The 16,791-nt window shown below is 44.6% G+C and overlaps 1 protein-coding gene across 4 annotated transcripts in view; it reads left to right on the top strand.

Annotated features, from left to right (window-relative positions):
* Window positions 1-14,684, top strand: part of LOC109894098 (oocyte zinc finger protein XlCOF7.1-like) — a 31,067-nt gene extending 16,383 nt beyond the window's left edge. For 2 of the 4 annotated variants that reach the window (XM_031828185.1, XM_031828184.1), the window contains 4 exons: window positions 4,352-4,510; window positions 6,260-6,418; window positions 6,787-6,898; window positions 7,102-8,547. In XM_031828185.1, coding sequence (XP_031684045.1) covers window positions 4,352-4,510; window positions 6,260-6,418; window positions 6,787-6,898; window positions 7,102-7,937 — 1,266 coding nt within the window. In that variant the 3' untranslated portion in view covers window positions 7,938-8,547. Of the gene's footprint in view, window positions 1-4,351; window positions 4,511-6,259; window positions 6,419-6,786; window positions 6,899-7,101; window positions 8,548-11,251; window positions 11,737-12,126; window positions 12,258-13,200 lie in introns of those variants that run through there. The other 2 variants (XM_020487329.2, XM_020487317.2) reach the window with 2 other exon arrangements.
* Window positions 14,685-16,791: the final 2,107 nt, after the last annotated feature.

Below are 16,791 nucleotides of genomic sequence, written 5' to 3'. Positions count from 1 at the left end.
AAAGACTGAGCGGCCACACCGAGGAAATGGGCCTCCTTGGAATCCACCAAGCTGGCTTCAGGAAAGCAAGATCAACCACCGATAACATTCTAAGACTGTCAGAGGACATCCTTCGGAACTTTAAGAAAAAAGAACTTACCCTGGCGGTTTTCTTTGACATAGAGAAAGCATTTGACAAGATGTGGCACAATGGACTGTGTTACCCGCTCGCAGATTCCAATCTCAAACTACCGCTCTCCATCAGAAACATCATCACCAGCTTTCTCCACAACCGTACAATTAAAGTGAAGGTCTCCACAGCAATATCCTCACCTTTCACCCCGGAGGCAGGTGTCCCACAGGGGGCAGTTCTAAGCCCGCTACTTTTTCTACTCTACATATCAGATATCTACTACCCTCCACCCACCATAGGTCAAGTCTCACAGTTTGCCGATGACCTCTGCTACTGGTCCAGCTCCAAATGTCCTCAACTTGCTGCAAAAAAACTCCAGAAGTCTATTGAAATGATTAAGTCGTGGTCCAACATGTGGCGAGTAAAATTGAACCCACAAATGACCCAATGTGTCCTCTTCACAAAAAGCACCAGAGAAAAAAACAGGAAACCCATAGATCTCAAACTCTACGGTGAAACAATAAAAGTAGAAAAAGAAGCAAAATTCCTTGGAGTCACCTTCCAGAAGAACATGCGCTGGACAACCCATATAGCGAACATAGAGAGGGGGGGACGAAAAAGACTAAACCACCTAAAAACGCTGTACGGAAGAAAATATGGAGCCTCACCTCAGACAGTGCTGAAAGTCTACATCAGCTACATCCGACCCCTCTTTGAATACGCCCTGCCAGCCTGGATAACAGCTTCACCGCAGCAGATTAATCGGCTACAGATAGTCCAAAACATGGCAGCAAAAATGGCTTACAGACTACCAAGATACATCAGCAACCACTACGTTAACAGCATATCTGGACTGACATCAATCAACAATAGACAGTCAATCATTGGCCAGAAGTTCATCAACAGAGCCACTCACAACCCATCATTGAAGGAAGCCTAGGGACAGGCCAAATGGACCACAGATACACCCATGTCCATAAGGCTGAAGCTGACTTAGAAGAGAGGAAGAAAAAAATACAAAATACACCAAAAAAAACACACAAAAAGTGCCTTGCGAAAGTATTCGGCCCCCTTGAACTTTGCGACCTTTTGCCACATTTCAGGCTTCAAACATAAAGATATAAAACTGTATTTTTTTGTGAAGAATCAACAACAAGTGGGACACAATCATGAAGTGGAACGACATTTATTGGATATTTCAAACTTTTTTAACAAATCAAAAACTGAAAAATTGGGCGTGCAAAATTATTCAGCCCCCTTAACTTTGTAGCGCCACCTTTTGCTGCGATTACAGCTGTAAGTCGCTTGGGGTATGTCTCTATCAGTTTTGCCCATCGAGAGACAGAATTTTTTTCCCATTCCTCCTTGCAAAACAGCTCGAGCTCAGTGAGGTTGGATGGAGAGCATTTGTGAACAGCAGTTTTCAGTTCTTTCCACAGATTCTCGATTGGATTTATAAGTGCCATTGCATTGAGCACAGCCATTACATTTGTAATTTCCATCCAGTAGGGGCGCAAATAGACGTTCAGAAATATCTTGGGGTGGTAAATCAGAGTGTACCAATTGGTCTCTGAGATTTCTGCCCCGCAAGAATATGACCAAGGGAAGGTCCGCAAACACATTACCGAGACGATCATCGCATTTTAGAATGTGCCAATGTTTGTGAACAATTCCCTTAATTTGTTCAGAGCACTTTGAATAGAGGGTAGTTAGAACACAAGAATGCGTGTTTTTGCGAGACTGAGCTTGAAAAGATTCCAAGAACACAGGATGAGATGTTACTGTCCTTTGTGCAAGCACTTCCAAGAGTTAATGAACAGTGAGCGTGGTGAAATTTGGGGAGCGCATCGTCAGTAGTGTACCTTTGGTTCCTAGGGTGTTTCGGCCTTTCACACTATACACCCTCCCCAAAGGCGACCAGCGACAGGTTGATCAATCCTACGCTTGTGTCTCATTCCCAATTAGTCATAGGAGTTGCCTTGTTGTTGAGAAACAACATCCCATTGGACTATGCATGGCAGGGGCGTCCTCCTCCCTGAGTCAAGCATTGTTGACCGCATACCTCCTGGCCCTCTCACTTCGGGGCCCAGCTGAGGTCTTTCCTCTTCATCCAGAGCCACTGACTGCTGCCTTCTGCCGCCTCCGATACAGCTTTGATTGCCGAATGCTGGCTCTGGCCCTTAATTCCCAGGTCTCTAAGCAGTCTGGTTGTAGATGTTGCCACAACCTCTGCAGCCCACCTCCACTGGTCGGACTTCTGTGTTCCAGCTAGATCAGCATAGCGGAGATGTTTTCGCTCATAAGCCTCATCTACTGAGTCCTCCCAGGGTACTGTGAGCTCAATGATGAAGACCTTATTGAGCGAACGGAACCAGAGCACCATGTCAGGTCTTAGGGTGGTGGTTGCGATCTCCGGAGGAAACACAAGTTGCCGGCCAATGTCAGCTAGCATTTTCCAGTTGCAGGCCAAGCGCAGCTGGTCTCGCTCTAATGGTGTAGAGCCGCTCTTCGGTGGTTTAGCCCCTTCGCGGACAAAGTTTGTCCGTAAGGAGTGTGATGCTGCTGTGGGTGGTAGGGAGTTGGTGGCAGCTCGCTTGTCCTCCAGGGCGGACGCAAGGTTTTTAAGGACTTGGTTGTGACGCCAAGTGTAGCGTCCTTGGGTGAGGCTTGTTTTACACCCTGTGAGAATGTGCCTGAGGTTGGCTGGCATGGAACAGAGGGCACAGCCCGGATCTTCACCCGGATCTTCACCATACCATTGGTGAAGATTAACTGGTGTTGGAAGGACGTCATATCGCTCCCATGGCCCACAGATCCTTCCAGCTGATCTTCCACACGAGGACGGTATTGAAGCTATGGAACTTAAACATGTCTACCTTAACATCAAAATCGTTGCACTGGGTTGTAGGCACAAAAGATAACCCTTTATTAAGCAGAGAACCTACTGATCGTAACAGTTTGTTGAGGGCTGATAGTTGTCACCCACTTCTCTTGAAAAATAGTTTGCCCTACAGCCAATTCTGTTGAATCAAAAGAATTTGCAAAAAACTCGCAAAGAAAGTTCAAGGAGAGGGGCTACAAGAATGATCAGATTAATATTGCCATTGAGAAAATTCAAAACAAAACGAGACATGACCTTTTTCAAGGTCAGTCTCGCAAAAACACGCATTCTTGTGTTCTAACTACCCTCTATTCAAAGTGCTCTGAACAAATTAAGGTAATTGTTCACAAACATTGGCACATTCTAAAATGCGATGATCGTCTCGGTAATGTGTTTTCGGACCTTCCCTTGGTCGTATTCTCGCGGGGCAGAAATCTCAGAGACCAATTGGTACACTCTGATTTACCACCCCAAGATATTTCTGAACAAGGTCTATTTGCGCCCCTACTGGATAGAAATTACAAATGTAATGGCTGTGCTCAATGCAATGGCACTTATAAATGTACATCCTTCAAACACCCACAAACAGGGAAATCGATCCCAATCAAAGGTGTTATTACGTGCTCCACTAAGGCAGTTATTTATCTTGTAACTTGTTCTAGTGGTAAAAATTATGTAGGTAAAACAAAGCGTGAATTAAAAGTACGTATCTCAGAGCATCGTAGCACCATTAGGTGTAAAACCTTTACTTATCCAGTTGCGGCCCACTTCTTGGAGGCAGGCCACTCGATTTCGTCTCTGCGTTATATTGGCATCGAACATGTCACCCTCCCTAGGAGAGGGGGTGACCTTGATAATTTATTGTTAAAACGAGAGGCAGCCTGGATCTTTAACTTAAAGACCCTTGCGCCCTTCGGTCTCAACGTAGACTTTGATCTGAAGCCATTCTTGTGATTATTGTGACTTTGCCATTGTAATTGTTTGTACGCTTGTGTAGTCATATTTGTCTATGATCGTATGCTATCCATTTGTTGTTTGTATGCTGTTCTTTGTATGACATTTTAATATTTGATAATTAACCAATGATATTAGGCCACTCTTGGCCATGATTACAGACACCTGTGTCTTTTGACACTACATAAACGAGTCATCCCGCAGTGTTTGTGATCATACCCTGATGAAGACAGCTTGGCTGTCGAAACGTTGGTAATTACATTTTTGTATCTGAGCTCCTAGAGTGTGTTTCTTTTTCTTCTAGATCATCCTTATTTATCTACCATAGGGGAGCTTGTGAGACTTCTCTATGACATTGTTATCCAATTCAACTCATGTACCAATAATAACCTCCCTTGTGTCAGTCTGCAGATGTAGATACTAGAGATCCTGAGGTCAAGCAGGAGAGGTCTGAAGGAGAGGACCCACGACACAGAAGAGACATCGAGATTGGGACGCCCCCTGTAGCCACGGAGAACCGCACTGCCACGCCCCAACCCAGGACCTGCCGCAGCATCACGGAGGTCAGTAGAACGCAGAACACCGTCTTCAAGTCAGAGACAGACACAGACTTTAACACAAAGGCTCTTGCACAAAAGATCTGACTAGAGATCAGACCCAGACTGGAGCTGGGGCCACTGGACTGTCCTCCTGCTCCCGACTCAGAGTAACCCGAGCCTTGAGGACGATTCAATCCCATTGGGACCCTGGCAACATGCCCTTGGGTTTAGAGACACAGACTGATCTGTTTAGAGAGGACTGGAAGCAGTACAGTAGTGTATAGGATCCAAACAGGGATGAAATCCTTCAGCTGTACCCAGTATGCACTTTACCCAAGCTGGACACCAGAAGAGGCACCAGGTGGTCCACACAGGGGAGAAATCCTACAGATGCCTCCAGTGTGAGAAGAGGTTCTCCCACCAGGACCAGCTGAAAATATACCTCTAGGTCCACACAGGAGCAGAAAAACCATTCCACTCTATAACATGAACCACGTTTCCATTCACAGATTTTGTGCAAGTAAAGTCATTCCGAGAAAAAAAAAATCATGGCAGCTGTGATGGAAACAGGAAGTTTCGGTACAATTTTCTAAATGCCTACAGAATGTGTTTGTTCGACATGGGATCTTTTTGCATCTGTAAAATGCATTGAGAGAAAGGGCGGTGGAAACGCCTTTATGCGCAAATGTTGATATAAAAGCCATCAAGCCATATCGAAGTAAACTGGGAGTCACGCGATGACATGGTGTGTGGTCCTCCCACTACGACTCGGGGAAACCATGTAGTTTATTAGGCTCCCGAGGGTGGTGAAAGTGCACGGGGATCTTGATGCTCATTTTCAAATAAATATCAAGGCTTGACTTACGTTTGACAAATAAATATTCTTGCTCTTTTCAATAATAATATCATGACGTTGACTAGCCTACTGTATATGCGAGCTGTTGGCTAGAGCCCACGTGCCAAGACCAGATTAGGCACATTTGCTATTTAACGCAACCGTTTGTATGGCAAAACTATCGGTAGAGTTGAAAATGCGATGGAAACACATTGAACGTAATATTTTTATTCTGTACGTGAAAACGTAAGCGAAAAAGTACATTTTGTGTGCGCTACGTCATCACGCAATGATTTTATCTGCATCAAGTCAATTTGGTGGAAACACCACTGGTGGGAAAAGGTGCACGTTTTCTTTCAAATCTGTCGTCAATTGAATGGATACCGAGCTATAGAAAGTAACAATTCCACTCGATAGCTTCTAACGTTTAGATCAAACCCAGCATCAAAGACTATGATGAATGTTCATTGTTGTCAGCAGAAAAAAACCCAGATACATTTGGAATAACGAGAGTAACATATTTCAGTGTTGAATATTCCTGGGTAGAATATTGCATCCAGACATTCTGTGATATATAAGGTTTAAGCCTAAAAAGTCCGTCACATAGTGTTTCCACTGTGTAGGATATATGATGTGTTTCATTATTTCCATTCAACTACTTTAATTATATATACTGTATATAAGGCATATTCAATGGGGTGCTAAATTATGGAAACTTGATAAAGATGAACTATCTTTTTTTTCTTGTATTTTCCCTGATCTTTATCAAGGGTGCCAATAATTTTGCGGTTACATTTGCATGTACAGGAATTTATGAAATCGTATGAGACTCAAACATAGTGGGGATGGGTAAATACTATGTTGAAAGTGTGTTTATCTGTGTGTACGTACCTGAGGGAATGTATGTATGTGTAATCTGTATCACCTGTCTCTTCCAGGAGGAGGGTCCAGACGTGCTGCTGGTGAAGGAGGAGGGGTGTGAGGAGGGTCTGGGGAACCCTGAGGGTCCCATGATCACGGAGGACAACCAGACTACACCTCTTGAACCCACAGAGAAACCAGCTGAGCAGCACAGGACCACACACAGTCTTCCTGAGGTGAGCCCACTGTAAACTACTGTCTGAATGGTATTAGGTCAGGGTCCGTATCCACAAAGTCTCTCAGAGTAGGACTGCTGATCTAAGATATAATTTTATTCATTATGATCTAAAAGGCAAAACTGATCCTAGATCAGCACTCCTACTCAGAGTCTTTGTGGATACGGGCCCAGGTCTTGATTCGTTGTCTTAAGTGTGGGACCATGCCTTTTGAATGATCAAACCATTAAAGAGTGTCAAGTAATCAAATTGACTAACGCGTTTGCATAGTACTCAATCCCTCATTGCCCAATCAGAAGATGCTCCATAGCAGGGTGCTCGTATCAGATTTCTTGATCCAACATCCTCTCACTCTGTATCTCTTACAGTCAGTAGACATGGAGGATGGGAAGCCTGATCTGCTGCTGGTCAAAGAGGAGACGATAGAAGATGGACCAGAGAGCATTGATCTGCTCAGTGGACTAAAGATGGGTGAGCAAGGTAAGGGAGAAATACATATAGCCTACATACAGTAATAGATCTTCAATGGGAATAGTGATGCACCTGGCTATTATTTATTTTCTTTATTCATGAAATCAATATAACTTATGTTTAGTTACCGAAACACACACATTATAATGTATGAACTTCACCAGGTAATTGACTCAACTCTAGATATGGAGTTTTCACTGCCATATTTGTAGTCTTTTTTGCAGGTGGTTGGCTGGAGGCTAACAGAGGAGACTGGGCATCCATCTTAGATTTCCAGACCCTGACCGGTGCAGCCAAAGGCCCAGGGGATGATATCACTGAGCAGGACAGGACTAGAGGCAACATAGTGGAGGTCAGTGGATGGGACAGCGTCTTCAACTCTGGGCTGGGGAACAACGCTGTTAACCACAACCAGAAACAGACTGTCGAACATAAAACAACAAACAAACTTAGTCTCCATGACAACAGACTGGCTGAGACCAGGGCGAGGCGTAGATTTGGTCTGCAGGGATGGGGAGGTGTCCGTATGCGACGGGAGAGAACAGACATAGACTTGGCTAGTGATGATCCGTCCTGCTACTATATTTGTGATTCAGAGAGACTGATGGGGCCTCAGGTTAACCCCCTAACAGGTGCTGCCTTCAGTCTGCCTTCTATAGGATCTATCAACTGGAACATGGACCCTGCGACAACACAGACACTCCCTGGTCTTCATCCTCCTCACAATTTCCTAATGTTAAACCAGAACTCAGACAATGCCTCAACAAGCCCACTGACAAATGACAGTAGTAGAGACGTAATCCGTAAAGGTGGCAGGGCTAAAGAGAAGCGCTTCCCGTGCTCGTTCTGTGGGAAAGCCTTCAGTTTCCCCAAACAGGTGGAGATCCACCATAGGATGCACACGGGGGAGAAACCATTCAGCTGCCACCTGTGCCAGGCTAGTTTTTCCGACTCTTCCAACCTGAAGAGGCACCAGAGAATGCACACGGGGGAGAAACCGTTCGGCTGCCACCTGTGCCAGGCAGTTTCTCCCACTCGTTCAACCTGAAAAGGCACCAGAGGGTCCACACAAGAGAGAAATCAAACAGCTTCCCCAGTTTGGGAAGCGGTTCTCCCACCAGCTGAAGATGTACCTGAAGGTCCACACGGGAGAGAGACCGTTCACCTGCACACACTGCGGGAAGAGGTTCTCAGAGAGGAGCAACCGCAGAATACACCAGCAGAAAATGCACACGGCCCATGTATAGAGTCTAGTGACATGTAGTAGTACTAGTTTGTTTGTTTGTAGTTACTTCTGTTGGTTTTGGGTGTAGTAGGGAACTGGATGAGGTGAACTGAGGAAAGAATGAGTATGATGAGGCAGGGTAGATGATATGGTGATGGTTGGTGTGATGGTGTCTGTAAAAATGCTTAATTGATGGGTCCAACCCTAACTGCTTGTCACTTTAGGTTGATACTGGTATTTTATAGTGAGATAATGAGTGCCTTAATTCACATTTACTTGACATAAAATAGTGAAGATGTGTGTAATGTTGAACCTTTTCCAAAGTATTCAAACATGTATTTTATTAAAGTGAGGGTACCAGATTTACATTAAAGGTAAAGTGTTAGTGAAAAGTATCATGTATCGTTTTGTGCAATAAAAGTACTGTACTTCATGTTATGTGAGTGTGTGTGATCATTTTCTTGAAATTAAATGCAAAATTTACCCTGTGCTGATTGACTTGAGAGAGGCTTGACCGTAGTTAACATTTTATAATGTCATGTTTCTGTGTGTACATCAAAGAGTTTCTAACATAACCCAACCAAAAACCAGGGATAGATGGCTGTATTTGCGCAAAACTTTGGAACCACAGCATTCAACCATGGTAAGGTGACCCGGAACATGGCGTACAAACAGACCAGCTACAAACTCCGTAAGGCAATCAAAGAAGCAGAAAGTCAGTGCAGGGACAAAGTGGAGTTGCAATTCAACCGCTCATACGCAAAGAAGCATGTGGCAGGGACTGTTAACGGACTGTCAACGGACGGCATTCCCAAGGCGTGCGCAGACCAGCCGGCTGGAGTTTTTACGGACATATTCAATCTCTCTCTATCCTAGTCTGCCATCCCCAAATGCTTCAAGATGTCCACCATTGTTCCTGTACCCAAGCAATCTAAGGTAACTGAACTAAATGTCAATATTGCCCCATAGCACTCACTCCTGTCACCAGGAAGTGCTTAGAGAGGCTAGTCAAGGGTCACATCACCTCCATCTTACCGCCCCAGCAGATCCCCAGACGACGCAATCACATTCGCACTAGAAAAACACACTATCCCACCTGAACAAGAGGAATACCGACTATAGCTTAGCTTTCAACACCATAGTGCCCTCAAAGCTCGTTACCTTGGAACTCATCCTTGTGCAACTGGGTCCTGGACTTCCTAAAAGGCTGACCCCAGTTGGTGAGGGTAGGCAACAACACCGTTGCCATGCTGACGTTTAATACAGGGGGCCCCCCAGGGCTGTGTGCTCAGTCCCTTCCTGTACTCCCTGTTCACCCACGACCCCAACACAATCATCAAGTTTGCTGACGACATGACAGTGGTAGGCCTGATTACCAACAATGACGAGACAGCTTACAGTGAGGAGGTTGGAGCCCTGGCGGAGTGGTGCCAGGACAATAACCTCTCAAAGTCAACAAAACCAAGGAGATGATTGTGGAGTACAGGAGACAGAAGGGAGAGCACACCCCCCTCCACATAGACTGGGCCACAGTGTTGAGGGTCAAAAGGTTCAAGTTCCTCTGTGTGCACATCACCGAGGACCTGATATGGTCACATCACATCAGCACCATGGTGAAGAAGTTCGGCATTGCCCTTACGACCCTCACAAACTTCTACAGATGCATCATTAAGCGCTTTCTGTTGGGCTACATCACCGCCTGGTACAGTAATTGCATCAACCTCAACCGTACGGCTCTTCAGCGAGTGGTGTGATCAGCCAAAAGCACCATCGGGGGCACGCTGCCGGCCCTCCAGGTCATTTACACCACTCTGTGTCGATGGAAGGCCAAGAAGATCATTATGGACCTCAGCCAACGAGCCACGGACTGTTCTCTCTACTACCGTATGGCAGACGGTACAGGAGCATCAGAGCCGGAACCAACAGGCTCAGGGACGGCTTCTAACATCCGACCATCAGGCTGTTGAACAGTCATTACTGGCTGTCTGCCTGTCCTGCATCATAGAGACTTTTTTTGCACACATACACCTGCTCACTCACACAAAATACACACACAAGCTCTCTCTCACACACGCAGACACATGCATACACCCATACTCACAAACACATTCAACACTGCTGTCCCATGCATAGAAACATTGGACACTTCCCTCTTCTTTTTTTATACACACTGTATTTACAGTGGGGCAAAAAAGTATTTAGTCAGCCACCAATTGTGCAAGTTCTCCCACTTAAAAAGATGAGAGGCCTGTAATTTTCATCATAGGTACACTTCAACTATGACAGACAAAAATCCAGAAAATCACATTGTAGGATTTTTAATGAATTTATTTGCAAATTATGGTGGAAAATAACTTCTTGATGGATTATCTTGGAAAAGGCAACATGCTCCTAACATGGATGTTAGTGGATATTTTATATGTGCATATGGAACATTTCTGGGATCTTTTATTTCAGCTCATGAAACATGGGACCAACATTTTACATTTTGCGTTTATATTTTTGGTTCAGTGTAAATGGAATGAAGTCAGTCATTCTATTCTTCTCTACTCTATTAATATTAACACATTGGCCTTGTAAGAATACCTATACTAGTATTACATACTTAAACTGCATACTAATTTCAGCGTTTGATATAGTATATTAAACTAATATTTTTTGACTCACGTGTTTGACAAGAGCAGATCAAATGACGCCTGTACCAAAATGAACGAGTGGCGGGAGTCAACACAATCACGCATTTTAATTGTAACTTTCAGTGTACCAATGCTGCGTTCACATTTTAGTCGGAACTAGAAATATCGGACATTTCCGAAATGCTAACTGGTTGTATGTACAGGCGTTCAATGAATCTACAGATCGGAAATTTCGGAGTTTCTAGTTCCGACTGGAGTATGAAGGCGGCATATTTTCGAAATTTCACATACTTATAAAACTTATTTTTTTCGCATACTACTACGGGTATTCGGACACGGCTTACTGTTCTTTCTAAACAAGTCGGCTCTCTGCTTGACAGAATGATCATAGGATACGTTATGTGTAATATAATGTAATAAGCATTACCGTGTTTCAAACAACAACGCGCATTACTTTTCCTTTTAACAAAACCTTTGAGATACAGTATGACGCCAACCAATGAGATCCTTTCTATTCAGTGTAAACGGAAGTGAACAGTGACCAAGAACGATTTCCCTGTTAGCGTTTTTATTGTTGTTATTCAGACGTTTATTAACACACTGGAACTTAAAATATGACTAATTTACTTGCACAACATCACATACGTACCTAAGGTAGTGTTTAAATCACGTTGGAGATAGGATTTGGTTGATAGCTAGCTAGCTGGCTGCTAACTAGCTAAAAATGGCTAACGTGAACAGTATGGTTTTTCACACTCAAATAGCCTCCATCATGGAGGTGCTAGCGAATGCAGCCGTGGCAGAGATCTGTAAAGTCGTAGACGACGACTATGCAGTGTTTCGTTTGGAAATAACTCAAAGCCAGAAAGAAAACAGGGCATTGCGGAGGAAACTACAGCTACTAGAATTGAAGGTGTCACGGGAGCGCGTCCTCGCCATTTCCAGTAGTGTCAAGATCCTCGACCGATACAGAGGAATGACAAGAGGTACATTTTGCAGAAGGCGGAGGCTGCGCGGCATAGCTCAGTGCCTGTCACCCGTTCTGCACATGTGTTCAGATGTATTACCCAGAATTGAGCCTTGGACAGTTTTTCGATAGCTTAGTAATCAGGGCAATTATTGCATACGGTCTTGCACAAAGACATAATATCATATTTTAACCAGATTCTTAATTTACTGCATTTCCTATTATTAGCTCAATGAAAACAATTTGATGCATAGAACATAATTCAGTCAATCAATAAATTGTATGAAGTGATGAGAAGTGTTACCTTACACCCTTGCCAATTCTAGACCGTGTCAATGGTGTACAATATAGTGTTGAACATTGACAGTAGCTAAACTAACCACCTCTTTCCCCCCAATCACTCTCTCAGGCGAAGGACATCTCACTGGAGGACACAGGAGCTTTGGGAAGCCAACGGGACACAATATATGGAGAGATGACCAACCAATCACTGTTGATGAGGGGAATGGAACCTCATCCCAGCACGTTATCGTGATGGAGGTTAGTGTGTTGCATAATAGTGTTGCATAAAATATTACAGTTACTTTAAATGTGGCCTGTTTATTTCAGAAAGGCTCCCCTCATCCTTCATATGTAGTTAAATGCTTCTAGGACAAAGTTCATTTCGAAGTGCATGAATGTAAATATTGAATGCGTTGCATCTACTATGTTACTTAACGATGATAGCTCCTTGAATCTCTCAATCAATAAGAGATTATTACTGCTGTCAGGCAGTGCTGCTGCAAAAAAAATAAAGGAAAACACATTAAAAAAATTAAATGATATATATTTACCCCAAAATATATGGTGGATTGGAAATGATGCAGACAATTACATTAATGGAAGCCACAATCTATCTGCAACATTAAAGCTAATCTACCACCTTATAAAATTTAAAAAAAAACATAAATACCTTTACATAAGTATTCAGACCCTTTGCTATGACGCTCAAAATTGAGATCAGGTGCATCCTGTTTCCATTGATCATCCTTAAGATGTTTCTACAACTTGATTGGAGTCCACCTGTGGTATATTCAATTGATTGGACATGATCTGGAAAGACACACACCTGTCTATAAAAGGTCCCATAGTTGACAGTGCACGTCAACCTCTTTGGACCCGTGAAGACGTCTAAATGGGATGGGGGAGTTGGTGGTGCAGGACCACCTCTTTATGTTTCTCTCTTCTTTACACCAATTTTATTATTTACACAATTCTGTGTGATCAATATGATAATTTCTCTGTATGTTTTTCTTTGGCAGCCTACAGATACATGCTGTATGAACTGTGTAAATTGACATTAATATTGTACCCCCCCCCCCCCCCCCCCCCAAAAAAGACAAAACATATACAAACTTGGTTTAAAAAAAAAAAGACTTCCCTACGACATTGTTATCCAATTCCACTCATGTACCGTTAATAACCTCCACTCTTCTTGTGTCAGTCTGCAGATGCAGAGGCTGCAGGTCCTGGGGTCAAGCAGGAGAAGACTGAAGGAGAGGAGGAACCATGGCACAGCCGTAACATCCAGACTGGCGCTCCCCCTGTAGCCACGGAGGACCCCACCACTGCCACCGTGCTACCCATGACCCGACGCAGCATCACGGAGGTCAGTGGAACGCCAAACGCCGTCCTCAAGTCAGAGACAGACACCAAGACTTTAACGGGGCTGGGCTGTCCTGCTCCTCACTCAGAATATTTCCAGTATGGTAACCCGAGGACGGTTCTGTCCCATCAGGACTCAGGTGACACGTTACAGACTGGCAATGATCCGTCCTGTTCATACACAACAGAGATGATACCTGGTGACATGCCTGTGGGCTTAGATACACAGACTAATCCAATGAGAGGGAACTGGAACCAGTACAGTAGTAGTGTATACTCTGGACGGTGCCTAGATAAGAAAGCGGAGGGTCTGGTCGTAGATGAGATGACTGTGAAAGTGGAGGGCGACGTTCCTGTGACATGGAATGCAGACGAGACTCACTTCGGAGAAGGACACTCGCATGGCAGCTCCAGTGACTTCTTAGACTACAGGGAAAGCTTAGAGACAAATTTAAATGTCTCGACCCACTCCCCTTTACACCCAGTGTCCATGTCGATGGGGCCTTCCGATTCACAAGGCTGCATCCTTTTAGATCAGGTATTGAACTCAAACAACCAAACGGCCAAGGTGTGGGGAGAGGGAGCAACAACAGGCGGTAAAGAGAAGCAGTTCTTTTGCATGTTCTGTAACAAAGGCTTCAGCTGCCCACAGAAGGTCGAGATCCACCAGAGGGTCCACACAGGGGTGAAACCCTTCAGCTGTACCCAGTGTCATATGCGCTTTGCCCATGCTGGCAACCTGAAGAGGCACCAGCGGTTCCACACAGGGGTAAAACCCTTCAAATGTACCCAGTGTCACATGCGCTTCACCCAGGCTGGTGACCTGAAGAGGCACGAGAGGGTCCACACAGGGGAGAAACCATACAGCTGCCCCCAGTGTGAGAAGAGGTTCTCCCGTCAGGACCAGCTGAAGATGCACTTGAAGGTCCACACGGGAGAGAAGCCATTTGCCTGTACACACTGTGGGAAGAGGTTCTCAGAGAGGACCTACCTCAGGATGCACCAGCAAAAACACCATTCAACTCTATAACATAGAAAGTAACCATTCCACTCGATAGCTTCTGACATTTAGATCAAACCCTGCATTAAAGACTAAGATGAATGGTCATTGTTGTCAGCAGAAAAGATCCATAGATACATTTGGAATAAAGAGAGTAACAGATTTCAGTGTTGAATATTCCTGGGTAGAATTTTGCATCCCGTCATTGTGTGACATACATTGCTCAAAAAAATAGAGGGAACACTTAAACAACACAATGTATCTCCAAGTCAATCACACTTCTGTGAAATCAAACTGTCCACTTAGGAAGCAACACTGATTGACAATACATTTCATATGCTGTTGTGCAAATGGAATAGACAACAGGTGGAAATTATAGGCAATTAGCAAGACACCCCCAATAAAGGAGTGGTTCTGCAGGTGGGGACCACAGATCACTTCTCAGTTCCTATTCTTCCTGGCTGATGTTTTGGTCACTTTTGAATGCTGGCGGTGCTTTCACTCTAGTGGTAGCATGAGACGGAGTCTACAAGCCACACAAGTGGCTCAGGTAGTGCAGCTCATCCAGGATGGAACATCAATGCGAGCTGTGGCAAGAAGGTTTGCTGTGTCTGTCAGCGTAGTGTCCAGAGCATGGAGGCGCTACCAGGAGACAGGCCAGTACATCAGGAGACGTGGAGGAGGCCATAGGAGGGCAACAACCCAGCAGCAGGACCGCTACCTCCACCTTTGTGCAAGGAGGAGCAGGAGGAGCACTGCCAGAGCCCTGCAAAATGACCTCCAGCAGGCCACAAATGTGCATGTGTCTGCTCAAACGGTCAGAAACAGACTCCATGAGGGTGGTATGAGGGCCCGACGTCCACAGGTGGGGGTTGTGCTTACAGCCCAACACCATGCAGGACGCTTTTCATTTGCCAGAGAACACCAAGATTGGCAAATTCGCCACTGGCGCCCTGTGCTCTTCACAGATGAAAGCAGGTTCACACTGAGCACATGTGACAGTCTGGATACGCCGTGGAGAACGTTCTGCTGCCTGCAACATCCTCCAGCATGACCGGTTTGGCGGTGGGTCAGTCATGGTGTGGGGTGGAATTTCTTTGGGGGGCCGCACAGCCCTCCATGTGCTCGCCAGAGGTAGCCTGACTGCCATTAGGTACCGAGATGAGATCCTCAGATCCCTTGTGAGACCATATGCTGGTGCGGTTGGCCCTGGGTTCCTCCTAATGCAAGAAAATGCTAGACCTCATGTGGCTGGAATGTGTCAGCAGTTCCTGCAAGAGGAAGGCATTGATGCTATGGACTGGCCCGCCCGTTCCCCAGACCTGAATCCAATTGAGCACATCTGGGACATCATGTCTCGCTCCATTGACAAACGCCATGTTGCACCACAGACGGTCCAGGAGTTGGCGGATGCTTTAGTCCAGGTCTGGGAGGAGATCCCTCAGGAGACCATCCGCTACCTCATCAGGAGCATGCCCAGGCGTTGTAGGGAGGTCATACAGGCACGTGGAGGCCACACACACTACTGAGCCTCATTTTGACTTGTTTTAAGGACATTACATCAAAGTTGGATCAGCCTGTAGTGTGGTTTTCCACTTTAATTTTGAGTGTGACTCCAAATCCAGACCTCCATGGGTTGATACATTTGATTTCCATTGATAAGTTTTGTGTGATTTTGTTGTCAACACATTCAACTATGTAAAGAAAAAAGTATTTCGTAAGAATATTTCATTAATTCAGATCTAGGATGTGTTATTTTAGTGTTCCCTTTATTTTTTTGAGCAGTGTATAAGGCATAAATAAGCCTACAAAAGTCTGTAACATATTGTGGTTGTATTTTGTAGGCTATATGATGTTCACACATTTTCCCAAGACACTTTTAATGAGAAAATTCAAATTATATTCATCAACTTCATGCAGATTTGTAGTTGAGACATGTGTATGTGTGGTTTTCATATGGTGTGTTTAAAACTTGTTTGTTTAATAAACACAAAATGGGACTTTTCATTCCAAGACTTTCATTGAGAGTCTCTTTAGAATACATCACATCTGATCTCACGCTTTACAACCAATATACATTTACTAAATATACCTACACATACCCACACACTAACAAACACCTACTGTACACATCAAAATAGTTAAGTCAGGCTTATCTGAGATGATAAATCATATTTATGTCCACCATAATGGGTTTAACAACAATGAAGTTATTCTATAACTACAGTATTGGACTCATGTAGTGGGGAAGCGTAAACACTCCATGTTGAAAGTGTGTTTATTATCTGTGTACGTACCTGAGGGAGTGTATGTCTGTATCACATGTCTCTTCCAGGAGGAGGGTCCAGAGGTGCTGCTGGTGAAGGAGGATGGTTGTGAGGAGAGTCTGGGGAACCCTAAGGGGACCAAGGTCATGGAGGACAACCAGAC

This window comes from Oncorhynchus kisutch, linkage group LG7, assembly GCF_002021735.2.
Source record: "Oncorhynchus kisutch isolate 150728-3 linkage group LG7, Okis_V2, whole genome shotgun sequence".
Taxonomy (NCBI): domain Eukaryota; kingdom Metazoa; phylum Chordata; class Actinopteri; order Salmoniformes; family Salmonidae; genus Oncorhynchus; species Oncorhynchus kisutch.
This window is presented reverse-complemented; position numbering and strand designations above follow the sequence as displayed.